At 42.1% G+C, this 17,041-nt stretch overlaps 1 protein-coding gene across 2 annotated transcripts in view; it reads left to right on the top strand.

Annotated features, from left to right (window-relative positions):
- The first annotated feature begins 339 nt into the window (after positions 1–339).
- The window catches only part of LOC119862204 (multidrug resistance-associated protein 1), an 84,604-nt gene continuing 67,902 nt past the window's right edge, over positions 340–17,041 (top strand). For both annotated transcript variants that reach the window (XM_043494121.1, XM_038418476.2), the window contains exon 1: positions 340–651. In XM_043494121.1, the coding sequence (XP_043350056.1) occupies positions 604–651 (48 nt within the window). In that variant the 5' untranslated portion in view covers positions 340–603. The remainder of the gene's footprint in view (positions 652–17,041) is intronic.

The following is a 17,041-nucleotide window of genomic DNA, read 5'->3' as shown; positions in this document are numbered from 1 at the left end:
CTCCCTTCCCCCGTGCCCCAACAGCCTGCCCCATCCCTAATCCCCCGCCTGCCCTCTAAACCCATTGGTTGGAGCCTGGAGCACTCTCCTGCACCCCAAACCTCTCAACCTTAGCCCCACCCCAGAGCATGCACGCAACCCAGAGCCCCCTCCCCCAACCCCAATTTTGTGAGCATTCATGGCCCCTCATACAACTTCCATACCCCGCTGTGGCCCTCAGGCCAAAACGTTTGCCCACCCCTGCACTAGGAGCTGTGCCCCGGGGGGGGGTAGTAATGACTTGACGCCCCCTCATGCCTGTCGAGTCCAGGCTGCACTGATCACTGCACTTCCAGGAGGAATTAAATCGCTTGACGCTGTAGCCGCGCAGGGCGGGCCCGCGAGAAACCGCACCCTGGGGAACGCGTGCGCACTGCACCTACCGGGCATGTACCGCGGGCTCCGCAGACAGTCGCAGGCCCAGCATCCCCGTGACCGAGGAGCCCATCAGGGAGCCCGGCAGGGGCTCGCCCGGCCGCTTTTCCCCACTTCCCTGCAGTCGCCGCCGGCTGGGGAGCGAGAGCGTGGAGCGGGGGCAGCCTCAGCCGTCGCCGCCCCCCCTCCATGGCGATCCAGGACTTGTGCAGCGCGGGCGGCTCGGAGCCCTTCTGGGTAAGAGCGGCGCGGGGTCTGCGGCTGCGTTTCCCCCCCCCGCCGCCGCGTGCTCCGGGCTCCCGCACGCCGCCTGGCTGGGGTCCCCACAGGAAGCAGGGCTAGGGTCTTCAGGGAAGGGATGCAGCCTTTCCCCGGGTTAGGCCCTCGGGCGGGGGGGGGGTGCAGCCCCCTCTTCTCTTCCAGGAAGGGAGCGCCGGGAGCGGGGTTGCAGGGGCCCAGAGGGAACAGGTGCAGGGCCCTTGGTCTGAGCAAGGGGTAGAGTCTCTCCCGCCCATCCCAGGGAAGCGCTAGGGTACCAAGAGCTTGGCTGATGCCTGTTAGTTCTCTCGCTCTGTCAATAGTTATGTAAAGGGGGTTGGGGGGCTCGGAAATGGGTTTGTGACTGATTAGAATGGAGGCTGTGCTTTTCTTGGAGGTGTAGGACTGTCTCCTAAACGTATTTACTCACTGCAAGATCTTGATGATTGCACCCAGGCTAAGCCTAGTTTCAGTTTAAGTAGCTCCGAGGTGAAAAGGAGCAGCTCTGGCCCCATGAGGTGGCTGTGAGTCGTGCGCTTGTATGGTACAGGCTGCTTTACAGGCAGAGCGTGACACCACATGCATCACATACATAAGGCTTATAGAATAACAAGCCCCCACCTAAAGAGATTGTGAAGCCCAGAGCACATGTTTATTGAATAACAAACAGAGCTGCCTGTTCTGTGCTATGTCAATTGTGACATTTGTTAAGAGAAAAAGTGCTTTTAATTGTTTTCTGTCTCATCAAGGTTAGATTGTGTATGTTAAGTAAGTAAATTAGTATGGGTGGCTCTTTGTTATGGTCTCTCAAAAGTTAATTAGCAAAGGTTCTTGTATCTTTAGTTGTGGTTTTTGTGCCCCAAACTCTGATTCTCCTTCCAGTTCTCTGGAAGCTACAGTCTTATGTTGAACTGCACTTTGTATCTGGATATTTGAATAGTTAGGACATGGGCTACATTCTGGTTGTCCAAATCATGTAGTGGAATGTGGTTTTCTTGCACTATGGTTGGTTACATGGTTCTCTTTGTATTGGTTTTTTTAAATATTAATATTCTGGTAGCAAGTCAGAATTGGGCTCCACTGTGCTAAATGCTATACAACACTTATACATACATGGTCCCTGCTCTTGTTAATGAATTTTTCTCTGGTTTTGCTTTCATTTGGTCTCTTTAATAAGACACGTACAGCTCACTTGCCTGATGTCACCTTGAATGTAATGTAAACAAAGCAACTTTGGGTGTGAATAGAGGTTTATGGGAATGTTCCCCTTTATACCTGAGATAATGATAAAAAAAAAAACACAAAACTTGCTTTGTGGGTCAAGTGGAGCCCTAATCCTGAATGGGGCTTTTAGTTGCTACTGCAAATATAGAATCCTAGTTTCTAGTGACACTTGAACCTATCCTTTCTATGATTCCAACTCTACATGATACCTTGTAGACTCGATAAGTATTCAGGGTACTAGCCACAAAATAGAGTGGTGGACACGTGGTCATTGTAGTAACTGTTTCCTGCTTTGGTTAGATAAACCACAGCTTTGAATTCTCACATTTTCAGTTACTTCAGTCATACAAATATAACTGACATGCTTTTTGTTGAAGGTTTGTAAATAGTTAAGGGGTTACTAGTGCTCGAACTTGTAATTCATTGTGCATTTGCAAGTTGGGAACTTGCCTTGCTTACTGAAAAACAGTTCTTGTGCAAGCTGGAGCAGTTGCTAAACCAATCTGTTTGAAGTGAGAGAGAGTTCCTGGGAGGAAGATGCATTGTTCTGAAGTAGTAATCTGTGTTGCTCATCAGATTGTAATGGAAACGTTAATGATTGCTGAAAATGCTACCAGTGTGCATTAAGTACATTGGATTGTTTGTAGATGAGTTCAGAGGACTTTATTTGGGCCAACTTGTAGTAGCTATTGAGCGCTTGCTTTATTTCTACTTTTCCTGAAATTTTCAAGAGGTATTAAAATTGTGAGCGGGGCTTGAAAAATTCATTCTCCCATGGCAAGTAGGAAGCTTTCCCTGGTGTGTTCCCTCAAATTCTGCAGAACACAAGTTTTCATTTTTTAGGAGTCTCCAGTCCTTATGGTTGTGAAGGTAACCTCCCAAATGAGAGCCACTTGTGTACAATGCAGTGTGTAGGTATGGGATATATCTTCATAAATATGAAGACCTACCACTTCAGTGCCTTTTCTGCGGCTTATAGGTTTCCGTTGCAGCAGAGAGGGAGCTATGAGAGGGGTTGAGTAGCAGAGACTCAACACCCATGCCCTTGTAGTAGCTAGGAGGCTACTTTTCATATTGGCCTTTGGCTGTTGCCATGCTTCGTTGTTGCTATTGCTCCGGCTATTGGGTGTCTGGTAAAATTTCCAAGCCCAATGCATTTTTGGTCAGAAAGGGTGGGAAAGAGACCGACGGGTATAAATTGGAGAAATGAAGTACAATATAAAGAACGTGGAAAGGAGGCAGTAGAATGGACAATGTAGGAAAATAAAGGAAGAGAAGTGGGAATGCAGGGAGAGAATATGGAAAGAGGAAAACAGTGAAGGAAAAATATATTTACTATTAAAGCGAAGAGAATATAACAAAAGCAAGATATATTAGTAAGTAGGGATGGTTGACTAGAACTGAAAAAAAATCCATTAATTTCACATACCTGTCAAATAGTATTTGAACATATAATAAGCTGATTGGATACTTCAAGAGAGAATTTGTAAGATAAGTAATTCAACAATACTTATGACATTTATTTATTTGTTGGTGTTTATCTTGCTCAACAGGTGTTGAAAAACTATTCAGCAAGTATGTTATCTATGAGTATTGGTGACATTCAACAAATCTCATTTTGTTTCTCAGCTATCCAAACATTTTCATTAAAAAAAGTTTGACAATATTACAGTTAAGCATATAGTAATAAACAGCACACAACTGTTTTAATTAAATAGCAGGAGATGTGGTATGTGGCAAAGCAAGGGAGTAGCTTTGGGGGGGTATATATTTCCCCCCACCTATTATATTTGAGCAAATAGATGTTGGGTAGATTTTTAGAGTTAGTTGCCTGATTCAGTTTTGAAATAGGCATATGCATACAGTGTGTGAACTTTTTTCTTTTTTTCTTTTTCAGATTTCTAACTACCTGTTGACTTCTCTCGTAACTTAAAATATCACAAATGCAAAATGAAAAATTCAGTTATAGAGCTTATTTTCAAGATTGACTGGTATGCCTTTGTATCACTTTTTACTAATTAGTTGGGTAATGCACAATCACTTTGAGGATTTCAGACTCCCTTTGTTCTTGGGTTTGTTCCAAATCATGAGTACAAGGACAAATTCTTTCTGCTTGATCTAAGCTGTGATCTGGTGGCCTTAATTAAAAAGGTAAAGGTTGTGATCATATTCTTTTTAGAGTTAATTTGCAGTCCTTTTAAAATTAAGATTGATTGATTGATGAATAATAAATTATGAATAGTCTTTTTTGTGTGTGAATAAAGGCAGATTTCTTTATAGCTAACCTCTGCCGTTGGTATGTTTGGTGAGAATTCTGTCCTTATTGTGAAATCCCTGCCTTGAAAAAAAAATATGCAGTCTTTTGGTATTTTTCAAAAATACAATTGCCCGTAGGGAAAGGTTAATTCTTAAGGGTTGACCATTAGAAAGAAGCCTACTGGAATAGAATTTGTAGATCAGATAACTTTTAGGACCCCCCCAAAAAATTATAGGTCACATGCTTTCTGTTTGAAAGCTCTGGTAAAACATGAGCCCTGTTTGTGCGCTTGTTTGTTGCATTTTTCTTCAATTACTTCAGGGAGTGAAAACTGAAATCAGGTTAGGAGACCAAGTGAACCATGCCCCCTTTACAAATACATTGCTTCACAAAGAAACAAAAGATCTGTAATATTCTTTAAAATAACATCTTTGTTCCATGTCTTTATATAAAAAGAATGCATCCGATGAAGTGAGCTGTAGCTCACGAAAGCTTATGCTCAATAAATTTGTTAGTCTCTAAGGTGCCACAAGTCCTCCTTTTCTTTTTGAATACAGACTAACACAGCTGTTGCTCTGAAACCTATAAAAATAGTAGTTTAAAATGTCATGTCTTTCATACAAACAATTAGTAATAACTATTCTGATTCTAAAGTATTCAAACTGTATACGGAAAATCGTACAACTTCTCTGAAATGTAGCCACTTCTTGGGAAGGCTGTAAGTCACTAGTGGATGCCACAATGTACTGGAATTTTTGTCCAAGCTGATGGATGCTCTAGAAACATGCAGATAGGTAGATCATTACCTTCTTCCTGAGAACTAGAAATCCCTTTCAGTCTTCCTAACATATCTTTGCACCATCCATTTCTGTGGTGTGTTCACCTGCTTTTTGGATTCTTCTTGTATAGAAGAGCCTAATCATGCAAGGGAGTGTGTGCTCTCAGCTTCAGTTGACTTCAGTGGCTGCTGTGATGGGGTTTAACCTTAAGGAATTTTTTTGTCATGTTGGTTTGTCACAACTTTAATCCTATTTAAATGTGGAAAGTAACTTCCTTGTTAAGGAATACTATTTTTTTTTTTTTTTTGGAGAGTAGACAATGTGTGTGTAGTACTGGATAATAAGGTTACACAACATTTTCCATTATGAAGCTGTGTATTTGATTGCTTTGCCAAACTTCAACTGTGTGTGTTGAAATTTTGCATGCCGGGCTTTTTTAATTTTGTGTAGGTCCCATCATACATTTTGCTTTCAGCTTGATCTGAGCAGCCTCTGAAGGCCTTTCAGGTTAAGATGGAGCATTGTGTACTGGGGAGCATTCTCTGAGGGCATGCCTCAATAGTAAAGGTCAGAACTGCTCCAAACTGCTTCATTCTGTGGAAGATTAGGAGCTTGAGAAGAGTACTGTACTATCAAGGTGCTGATGCAGCCTTTATTTTGGCAATGTTTGCTGCTTTGTTAATTGTAGAATTCTGATCTAAATATCTTGGAATTTCTGCACTTGTAGATAAGCAAATGTCCTCCTTAATTTGCATGCTAATAATCCTTCTAAACTTTGTCAGCTGCTATTTTTCTGTACATTCAAGTAGTGTTTTAAATAGGATCAGTTTTCAATTAATGTTCCATCTTTCGCAAAAAGAAAAGGAGTACTTGTGGCACCTTACAGACTAACAAATTTATTTGAGCATAAGCTTTCGTGAGCTGCGAATACAGACTAATATGGCTGCTACTCTGAAACCTGTTCCATCTTTGAAACCTTTCCAGATCATACTTGTTCTTTATCTTCCTGTTTACTCTTTGCCTTTTTCATTGTTTAACTCATCTTTGTTCAACCACTCAGCTTCTTAATTTTTACTTGTATCTAACTTAGCTTGCAGAACTCAATGTTTCTCCCTCACTTCCCCTCGGACCAAATTCCCTTTTTATAAGGACACTTTCTTCCTCACTCTCTTGCTTCAGTCAGCATTTCAAAGCTTGCAATGAATAATATAAAAAGGCAAAACTATGTTTGCAACAGGTAATTTTGCTTCTCATTTTATATAATTCTACACTCCAAGTAAAAGGATTACAGTACATTAAGAACTTAAAACATACTTGGAGTGTGAATTTAATTAAGTTTCAGCTGTCATTTTTTAAGTGTCCTGTTAAAATGAAAATCCTGTTTGTGATTTGAGATGGCTTTTTCTATAGTATCATTAATTTATGAATGCATTTTAACTTTTACTTCATTATGCAAAACAGCAGCTCCCCTTTGCCTTTAGCTGTTCAGTACCAGCAGTATTAAAGCAGTTCTAGAAGTTACCGTGCTCTGTGTAGCTGCTGACCTAGCTCTGTGGGTATTGTAAGTGGGAGCTCTCACAGTTGAGACAGCCTCAGTACAGTTACATTTTTAAATAGCTACTATGTTTAATTGCCTCCAGTTTTAGTTTAACACAGTTTAATTTTTCTATACATTTTTGTTGTGATCTATCAAATAACATTTAAGTCAAATTATTTACGTTTTAAATCGTCTTGCATTTGGTGTGTGTGTATTGGAAGGAAAGGGGAAAAAAATACCTCTTGCCTTCTCATACCTGACTCTTTCATATTGTTTGAAAAATTAAATGGTGGATAGGGCAACTACTAACCTGATCCTTTTTCCAATCTCTCTCCTTCTGCTTTTGCCAGTAACAATACTGGAGCCTCAACTCCTAAGAGGCTAAGAATCTGATGATTTGCCTGATTTCCTAGGTTGAATTTAGGGGAGGAAAAAGGAAACATTGCTTATTTTACATAAGGACTACTTAGGTTATTCAGAGCCAAAAGTATTTAATCAAAAAAGAGACAAGACAGAAGTTATTTCTAATTCTTCTTCACTTTGGTGGGAACTTCCTGGAAATACAATGTCTCTAAATATGGTGGGTCCTCCACCACAGTTTGTATTTTGAGAACTCAATCCTGAGAACTCTCCTTCTAGGAGAGCTTTGTGCTGAGTACATCATGCTGAGTACATACGGTGCATGAAGCCTGCCAAACAATCATTGGGGCCACTGGACGATCAAAGTGCTAAAGAAGCACTAAAGGAGAAATGCCATGGTGAAGAAGCTAAGTGAATTCTTTGAATCCATCTTCATGGCAGAGGATCTGAGGGAGATTCCCACACTTGAGCCGTTCTTATTAGGAGACAAATCTGAGGAACTGTCCCAGATTGAGGTGTTAATAGAGGAGGTTTTGGAACAAATTGATAAATTAGACAGTAATAAGTCACCAGGATCAGACGGTATTCACCCAAGCATTCTGAAGAAAATCAAATATGAAATTGCAGAACTACTAACTGGTATGTAACCTATTGCTTAAATCAACTTCTGTACCAGATGACTAGAAGATAGCTAATGGGAAACCAATTTTTAAAAAAGACTCCAGAGGTGATTCTGGCCATTACAGGCCAGTAAACCTAACTTCAGTACGAGGCAAATTGGCTGAAACTATAGCAAAGAACAGAATGATTAGACACCTAGATAAACACGATATGTTGAGGAAGAGTCAAAACATGGCTTTTGTAAAGGGAAATCATGCCTCGCCAATCTACTAGGGGGTCAAACATATGGGCAAAGTGATCCAGTGGATATAAAATACTTGGACTTCCAGAAAGCCTTTGACAAGGCCCCATACCAAAGGCTCGTAAACAAACTAAGCAGTCATAGGATAAAAGGGAAGGTTCTCTCATGGATCAGTAACTGGTTAGAAGAACAAGGAAACAAAGGATTGGAAGAAATGGGCATTTTCAGAATGGAGAGAGGTGAATAGTGGTGTGCCCAGGGAATCGGTGCTGGATCAGAGTGCGATATCAACATACTCCTAAATGAAATCTGGAAAAAGGGGTAAATAGTGATGTGGTAAGTCTGCCGAACATACAAAGTTAGTTAAGATAGTTAACTTCACAGCAGACTGTAAAGCAATACAAAGTCCAAGTTTTATAATCTCTCCATCTATGGCAGCCGTTCCATACTCAACCTTTTTTCTTGCTCTTTTCTGATCCTTTTCCAAATCCAATACACCTCTTTTGAGGTGGGGCAACCACATCTGCAGTAGTATTCAAGATGTGGGCATACCATAGATTTATATCGAAGGAATATATTTTTCCTGTCTTATTATCTATCCCTTTCTTAATGATTCCCAACAGTCTGTTCACTTTGTTGGCTGCCGTTGTACATTGAGTGGCTGTTTTCAGAGAATATCACAATGACTCCAAGATCTTTACTGAGTGGTAACAGTCAGTTTAGACCCCATCATTTATATGTATAGTTGGGATTATGTTTTCCAATGTGCATCCTTTGCATTTATCAACACTGAATTTCATCTGCCATTTTGTGCCCAATCACTCAGTTTTGTCACAGTAAGATGCACACATCTTAAATACTGTGTAAGTTCTGGTTGTCCATCTCAAAACATAAATTAGAACTGGAAAAGGTACAGAGAAGGACAACAAAATTAAGAGTATGGAACAGCTTCCACGTGAGGAGAGACTAAAAGGCCAGGACTGTTCAGCTTGGAAAAGAGATGACTAAAGGGAGATATGATGGAAGTCTATAAACTTGATTGGTGTGAAGAAAGTGAATAAGGAAGTGATTATTTACACCTTGCATAACATAAGAACTAGGGTCACCCAATGAAATTAATAGGCATCAGGTTAAAACAAGCAAAAGGAAGTATTTCTTAACACAATAGTCAACCTGTAGAACTCCTTGCCAGGAGATGTTATAAAGGCCAAAAATATAACTGGGTTCAAAAAACAATTAGATACATTGTGGATGATAGGTCCATCAGTGGTTATTAGATAAGATGATCAGGCTTGTAGCCCCCACTCTCTGGGTGTCCCTGAGCCTCTGACTGCCAAAAGCTGGGAGCGGATGACAGGATGGATGACAGGGCTATCATTGCCCTGTTCTTCTCCTTTCTGCTGAAGCACCTGGCATTGGCCACTGTCAGAAAACAGGGTACTGATCTAGATAGAGCACTGGTCTGATCAAGTATGGCTACTCTTATGAGTGGGGCTCTAAGAGTGATTAGCTGAAGTTTGCAAAGCTTCATAATAACTCTGTGAGGTAGGTGGGTATTGGTCCCATTCTTCATGTAGGGACACTGGATAAGAGAGAGAAGAATTTTCCTGATAAATATTGTCATAAAGGACAAATGTCTTCAGTTTTGTCATATTTAATCAGATTTCATGGTGGATATACATTCAAAATATTTGTATTTTAATTTGTGGTTATATTTTCATTTAATTAGTTATGTTCAACACTAGAGTTCCAAGATAAGTGAGCAGCTTTTGGTGCATACCAATAACCTTCTATTACTTATAGAAATAGATAACATATCTGCCATATCGGATGATAATGTTTGTATAAGCAGCTATTGCACAGTGAAGCGTGGGGACACATTCACGATAGTAAGCTGCCTATGTCAAACTTTCAGGCACAAAAACAGCTGTGGTTTAAAACTGCCATAGCAAATGCTAATTTAAAATAAATAAATGTCCAAAGCAAACATGTTCACAGTACGTGAAGTAGATTTGGCTTTAGTCTTCTAGCAAAAATCAATGTTTGTTGTGGAATGGGGGACCCTAGTTCCATGAGAGAACCTGATTCAATATGGGGGGTGGGGGACTGACTGCACACCCCTAGCTGTCACCCACCCCTCCCTGGAATCTATATGGGATATCATCGGAGAATTACTCAATGGGGAGCACATCCTGAAAAATCTTTTCCAAACTTCCTCTTTTAGCATTCAGACAACTCCCCAACTTCACCAAGCTCATAATCGGAAGCAAACTCTCCAGAGACCATTACATACCAATACAAAGTGGCTCCAGACACTGCCATAGCAACAGATGCAAAACCTGCAGCCGTATCTCCTCTACTCTGATGATCAATACCATCCACAACACCCCTTCCAAGATCCATGAGTGCTACACATGCCTATCGCAACATGTGGTGTACCTCAGCCGTGCATCAAATGCTCCAACAACTATGTGGGTGAAACTAGACTATCACTATGCTCTCAAATGAACTCACCCAGAAAAATGACAAAAACACCCTAAGACCTGTGGGTGAATGTTTTTCACAAAACGATCACTCCATATCTTACCTCTCAGTCCTTGCTTTCAAAGGAAACCTGCACAACACCTTCAAAAGATGAGCCTGGGAGCTTAACTTCATAATTCCGTTGGATAACAACAATTATGGGCTCAGTATAGATACTGGTTTTGTGTCTCATTTCAACAATCTGTAAATTCTTTGTTTTATATGGAGGTGTTAATTGCCCACTTCATTATGAATGGTTCGTGTGTCGGCTCCTTATGTGTATATTAAAAAAAAACAAAAAAAACCCACTGTTCCACTTTGTGTTTTAGCTGTGATACTCTTATCTTTCCCAGACCTGAAGAAATCATAGAAATGTAGGACTGGAAGGGATCCTGATAAGTCATCTAGTCCAGTGCCCTGAGGCAGGATTAAGTATTGTCTAGAGTCTGTACCATCCATGACAGGTGTCATGGACGTAGTGGCTGAGGGATGTACTGGCCGCCGCTTCCAGCAGCTCCCATTGGCCTGGAGCAGCAAACCGCAGCCGTTGGGAGCCGCAATCGGCCGAACCTGCGGACGTGGCAGGTAAACAAACGGGCTTCCCTGCAGAAGCAGCAGAACAAGTTTGGGAACCACTGCTCTATGTGATGATCCAAATCAATTATGAATATATCAAAGAGAATTGGGCCCAGGACAGATGCCTGTGAAACCCCACTCAATATGCCCTTCCAGCTTGACTTTGAACTATTGATGATTACTGAGTACAATTTTCCAACCAGTTGCGCACCCACCTTATACTATGTTCATCTAGGGTGAATATATTTCCTTAGTTGATTTGAGAATGTCGTGTGAGATGGTATCATACGGTTAACTAAAGTTGAGATATACCACATCTACTACTTGTCCCTGCCCCATCCACAAGGCTTGTTACCCTGTCAAAGAAGATTAAGTGGGTTTGATGTGTAGAGTCCTGCAAATCTGCAGATATCCATGGACCATGTTTGCTGATTGTGGATAGATGTGGATCCAAATTTTATATCTAGAGTCCTGCATATCTGCAAACAGCTGCTTTATATCTGAAGACCATGTTCGCAGATTAGATGTGGATAAAAATTTTGTATCCAAGCAGAGTCTATTGACGTGATTTGTTCTTGACTGTTGACTTCCACGTTGACAGTTACTTATCACCTTATTTTCTTCTAGGTGCTTACAAATTGATTATTTGCTCCGTTATCTTTCTGGGTACCAAGGTTAAGCTGATGGGTCTATAATTCCCTGGGTTGTCTTCATTCCCCTTTTTATAGGTAGGTACTATATTATATTAGTACCTATGTCCTCTTCCAGTCCTCTGGGATCTATCCTTGTCTTCCATGAGTTCTCGGAGATAATTGCTAATGGCTCAGAGATCTCTTCAGCTGGTTCCTTAAGTATTCTAGGATGTATTTTTGTCAGGCCTTGCTGACTGGAAGACATCTAACTTGTTAAAAATTATGGTACTTGTTCTTTCCCTATTTTAGCCTCAGATCCTACCCCATTTACCTTGATGTTCCCTATGTTAGTCGTCTGACTACTGCTAAACTTTTTTCTTGAAAACTGAAACAAAAAAGGCATTTAACATTTTGGCCATTGCTGTGTTGTCTGTCGTTGTCTTTCCCCTCTCAATGAATAATGGGCCTACCCTGTCCTTGATCTTCCTCTTCTTGTAATGTTTTTGTAAAATGTTTTTCTGTTACCTTTTATGTTCCTAGCTAGTTTAATTGCAGGCGACAGGATTCCAGATCCAGGGCGAGCCCATCATCCCCCTGGCAGAGGGGCAGGCGTACCAGCACCTCTGCACGCCGACGGGTTTCCGTGTCCGACAGACAACCGAGGACACCATCCAGGAGATCTTGCAGGATGCTGCCAAGATTGACGTCTCCCTGCTAGCACCGTGGCAGAAGATAAACTCCCTGAACACCTTCCTGATCCCCCGCATCCCTTTCATCCTAAGGGGATCCGCCGTGGCGAAAGTACCCCTCAACAAGGCAGACAAGATTGTCCGGCAGCTGGTGAGGAAGTGGCTGTTCTTACCCCAGAGAGCCAGCAACGAGCTGGTCTATATCGCCCACAGGCATGGCGGTGCCAATGTCCCCCGCATGGGTGACCTGTGTGACATCGTGGTGATCACCCACGCCTTCCGCCTGCTGACGTGTCCCGACGCCATGGTAAGGAACATCACAGCAAACGCCCTCCATGACGCAACAAAGAAGCGGATCGGCAGAGCCCCCTCCAACCAAGACACCGCCAGATTCCTGAGCAGTTCTCTGGATGGCAACATCGCTTCGATGTGGTCCCGCGCTCGCAATGCCACGCATCGCCTGGGGAAGCACATCGGCTGCCGCTGGGACTGGTGCGAGGAGCTGGGAGTCCTGGTGCCTCAGATCAGGTCCGACGACAACACCATCGTCATCCCGAGTGCCAGGGGCATGCTGGAGATGCTGAAGGCGGCCATCCACTCGTTGTACATGGAAACCCTGAAGTGTAAACCAGACCAGGGTAAAGTCTTCGAACTTACCAGCAAGTGGGATGCCAGCAACCACTTCCTCGCCGGGGGCAGCTTCACCCGTTTCGCTGGCTGGCAGTTCATCCACCACGCCCGGCTCCACTGCGTCCTGCTCAACGGAGCTGTCCGCCACGGGAACCGAGACAAGCATTGTAGGAAGTGCGGCTACTCCGAGACCCTGCTCCACGTCCTGTGCAGCTGCAAGCCCCACTCCAGAGCTTGGCAGCTGCGCCACAACGCTATCCAGAATTGCCTGGTGAAAGCCATTGCACTGTGCCTAGGGGAGGTCGCCATGAACTCCACCATCCCCAAGACACAGCCAGTTGCAACCTGATGTGGTAGTCACCGACGAGGACCAGAAAAAGATCATCCTCCATCGACATCACGGTCTCCTTCGAGAACAGGACCCCGGCCTTCCGCAAATCCCGAGCTCGTAAGCTGGCCGACGCCCTGGGGCTACGGGGTGCAGATGGATGCCCTGATCGTCGGAGCCCTGGGCGCTTGGGACCCCTGCAACGAGCGTGTGCTGCAGACCTGTGGGATTGGTCGACAGTATGCACGGCTCATGCGGTGCCTCATGGTCTCAGACACAATCCGATGGTCCAGGGACATCTACATTGAACACATCACCGGCCACCGACAGTACCAGGAGGTGTGAGCCGGTACAATATCATGCATCAACCATGGGAAAGGGACTGAGAGACTTTTTTTTTTTTTTTTCATTGGACCATATGAACTGGAACCATAAACTCACTGAACATTAAATCCCACCATATGAGGGTAGATCCATCCTCCTCATTGTATCCGCTCATTATACTCCACACCTGAACATAGCCATTATATGGACGACATACCCCCATATCTCAATGTCTGTACTTTGACCCGTTAAACTTTTACCCCCAATTGGGGAGATTGCAGATTATGTATTCCTTACGCCACCCGCTCCTAAACTGAACTTCGCATCCTTTGATAATCTGTACCTTATTCCCTGATAACCAGAAACTTCTATGCCTAAACTCTGTACCGTTTTCTTTTTACTTCAACATTATTTTAATTAAATCTGTACGAACACAATTAGCAGCTTGCAAGTTTCACACATTGAAGGAGAGAAACAGTACCAAAAACCAAGAGACTTCTTAATTAGTAATACCCTGGAATTTAAACTATGGGGAATCAAACTCATTTGTGATTTTAATACAGAACTTATTTAATGTGATCCAACAAGAGGAAACTGGAAGCTTTAAACAGTGTGGGGCTACCTTTAGCATAAATAATTTTTTATAACCTCATTATCATGACTCAGTTGTTGGTTTTTACAGTCATGAAAGCCGGAGGCAGGATAAAATATTAGTGTGGGATGGAAGCAAATTAGGTTTAAATGTGGGGAAAGTTGAGAACTATATCACTACCATACCTGTCTGAGCAGCCTCAGCTGAGAAACCAAAGATTTGAGCGTGCAAAGAAATTGTTACTATATCTCTGTTAATCTAGAGGTAGATTACTCCAGGACAGGAGTGGGGAAAGTGTAGCTTGATGCCCTTCTTCCATCTGTACTGTTTTAAGTTGAGGAGATCAGTCTTTATGGCCTTCAGTTCAAATGAGCACTTTCAAGATCACTCCAAAAATGCATAAGGAAAAAATGTGTCCTGGCATCTTTCTCTCTAGCTGCCGGTGGGGGAGGGGTGGGGGGTGTGTGTGTTTAAAAAGCCTTGCTAATTCTGGCTTGGGTGAAGGTTAATCTAGGCTGCAGTGAGGTTGTTCTGGGCCGTGTCTCAAAAAAGCTTGTCACAAGGGCCGACTTTTTCCTTACTTTTGATGGGTTCATATTAGCATCTGTTGGAAAGAGAAGGGGAAAATAATACTGGTCTGGTAATTAGTTTATAGGACCTAAAAGGTACAAATGATCTATCTCTTCCTTCCTTCTGTGACAAAAAGTTACAAAAACTTGAAGCCCACTGTATAGTCTAATCTCAAGACTTGGTATCTTCACTGTCACTTTAGTTACGATATGAGGGAGGCTAACCCAAAAGACTGTCTTAGATACAAAGTAATGAAGGCACAACTTATTTTGTATGTCTTTAATTGATCATGGTTTAAAACCAAAGGGTTTCCCAGAATAATTAAAAGAAAGTCCATTTGGTTCTAAAAATGTGGGCCTTAAATGATAGACAAATGACACATGGCCAATTGTCTCCTCTAGCTGTACCATCAGACAGCAAGATGTGGGGCTGTTAAACTGTCCATAGCTGGAGGATAAGTATTTATATTTTGAAAGTTCGTAAGTCTCTTTTGTCACAATTTTCCTGCAATTAAGAACACACAACGGACCAGAGGCTTTTTGATTCTTGGATTACAATGGCTAATTTTGGTGGCATGTAAAATCATGGAAATGGCTCTTTTTGGAACTTTTTAGGCATCTACTTCCCATTTTTTTTAACTTGACTAAGCAAAAAATGTTGCTTTTTTATTGTATTGTTTCTCTGTTTACATTTAATTATTAGTTACTATTTCAGCAGATGCAATACTTTCTGTCACAGGAACATTTAATCCTTATTTCTTTGGCCCTACATCAGGACCAAAGCAGAGTATGAGAAGTGCTTGATGTTTGAGCTCTCCATGAAAGGAAGTATGGTTTAGTGGTTATAGGACAAGACTGGGAGTCATGAGATGCATGTTCTGTTCTTGGCTGTGCTGCATACTTGCTGTGTTAGCATTATGCAAGTTCATACTTTGGAGATCCTTTTTCTGGAAGGAGTTCTAGAAGTGTAAACTTCATTTTATAATCTTCAAAATGCAATAAGGGAACCCATAATGGTAGAGTCTGTTATAAATCTCCTGTTCCTTGGAGCACTTGTAGTGAAAGTAAACTGTAATAGACAAGATGGATTATTTTTTCCTATCTCTTACCAGACGCCATTTATATTTCTGTTGGAGCACAGCTGATATTTGTTTTCCTTAAGCATTTTAGTTTTGGTTTGAAAGACATTAATGATGAGCCTTGTTTCTGTGTTTAGAGACATTCTGTAGTCATGTGATAATATTAAAAAACAGTGAAAATAAACAATCGAAGACTCTCGACTTTGAGTTCAGTGACTCAGGAATGTGAAGGTGGATGGGATGAAGCTCATCCCTCAACACCTTCTCTCTGTCTAGAGCCTGGTCTTCCGTGGGGTGTGGGCCGGGGGGGAGATCAATTTAAGTTACGCAACTTCAGCTACATACTTAGATCTACTCACCAGGGTGTCTTCACTGTGGTGAGTCAACTGCTGCTGCTCCCCTGTCGACTCCGCCTGCGCCTCTCACGCCAATGGAGTACAGTAGTTGACGGGAGAGCGCTCTGGGGTCAATTTATCACGTCTAGACTAGACGCGATAAATCAATCCCCGCTGGACTGATCACTGTCTGCCAATCCGGCGGGTAGTATAGAAATACCCTGAGACTCCTGAACAATCGCACCCAACACGCCTATCAGTAACGTTAAGGAGAATCAGCTGGAGGGCTTGCTCATGAGTAACGCAGGCCTTGTCTTTGCTGACACAAAGTTGGTTTTACAGTGAGATAACTATCACAGGTTACAGAGTAGCAGCCGTGTTAGTCTGTATTTGCAAAAAGAAAAGCAAAAACAAATTTGAGCATAAGCTCAAAGTCCTCTTTAACAGGGAGACCATATTGAGTCATTACATCGCCTATAACATCATTCCTAGTGATGTATATTTTTTTTAATTGAGTGAAATCTCTGATTACACTTAATAGAACAGGTATGTCTGTCAAATGTTTATATTAAAAAAAAATTTTTTTTGGGGGGGGGGCAGTGAACGTACTTTGTGTGTGTGAGTTTTGAATAAAAGGTAACCAAACATGTAAGTATCTATTTGCCCTCTATTTGTTTGGCAGGGTACATAATCACAACCCTGTGTGTGTGGTTATGGGATTGGTTTATTTATTTTTTATTTAACCATTCCTCTATGGCTAGACTATTTTTTCTTTTTCCAATGAGACTATATCAATAGCTGAGCGGCTACAAGATGAATTCCTAATTTCCTTTTGGGTGACCCCTCCTCCCCCAACAAGCTCAAGGAGAATTACCAAAGGATCACTTGGTAATAAATCCATAATTTGTAATTACAGATTTAATAACTAGACATGCCTACCATATACGCATAAAATCCCTTCATCACAGTTTCTCCAATATTTGTCCCTATTCAATGTCTATTTTTTAACCTGACTGGTGTGAGGTACCATTGAAACAGTATCTTTAAATAAATAATTTTTTTTTTTTTGTACC

Source organism: Dermochelys coriacea, chromosome 10 (assembly GCF_009764565.3).
Source record: "Dermochelys coriacea isolate rDerCor1 chromosome 10, rDerCor1.pri.v4, whole genome shotgun sequence".
NCBI classification, from domain to species: domain Eukaryota; kingdom Metazoa; phylum Chordata; order Testudines; family Dermochelyidae; genus Dermochelys; species Dermochelys coriacea.
Note: the sequence above shows the minus strand (reverse complement) of the source record. Positions and strands in the feature narration are given on the sequence as shown.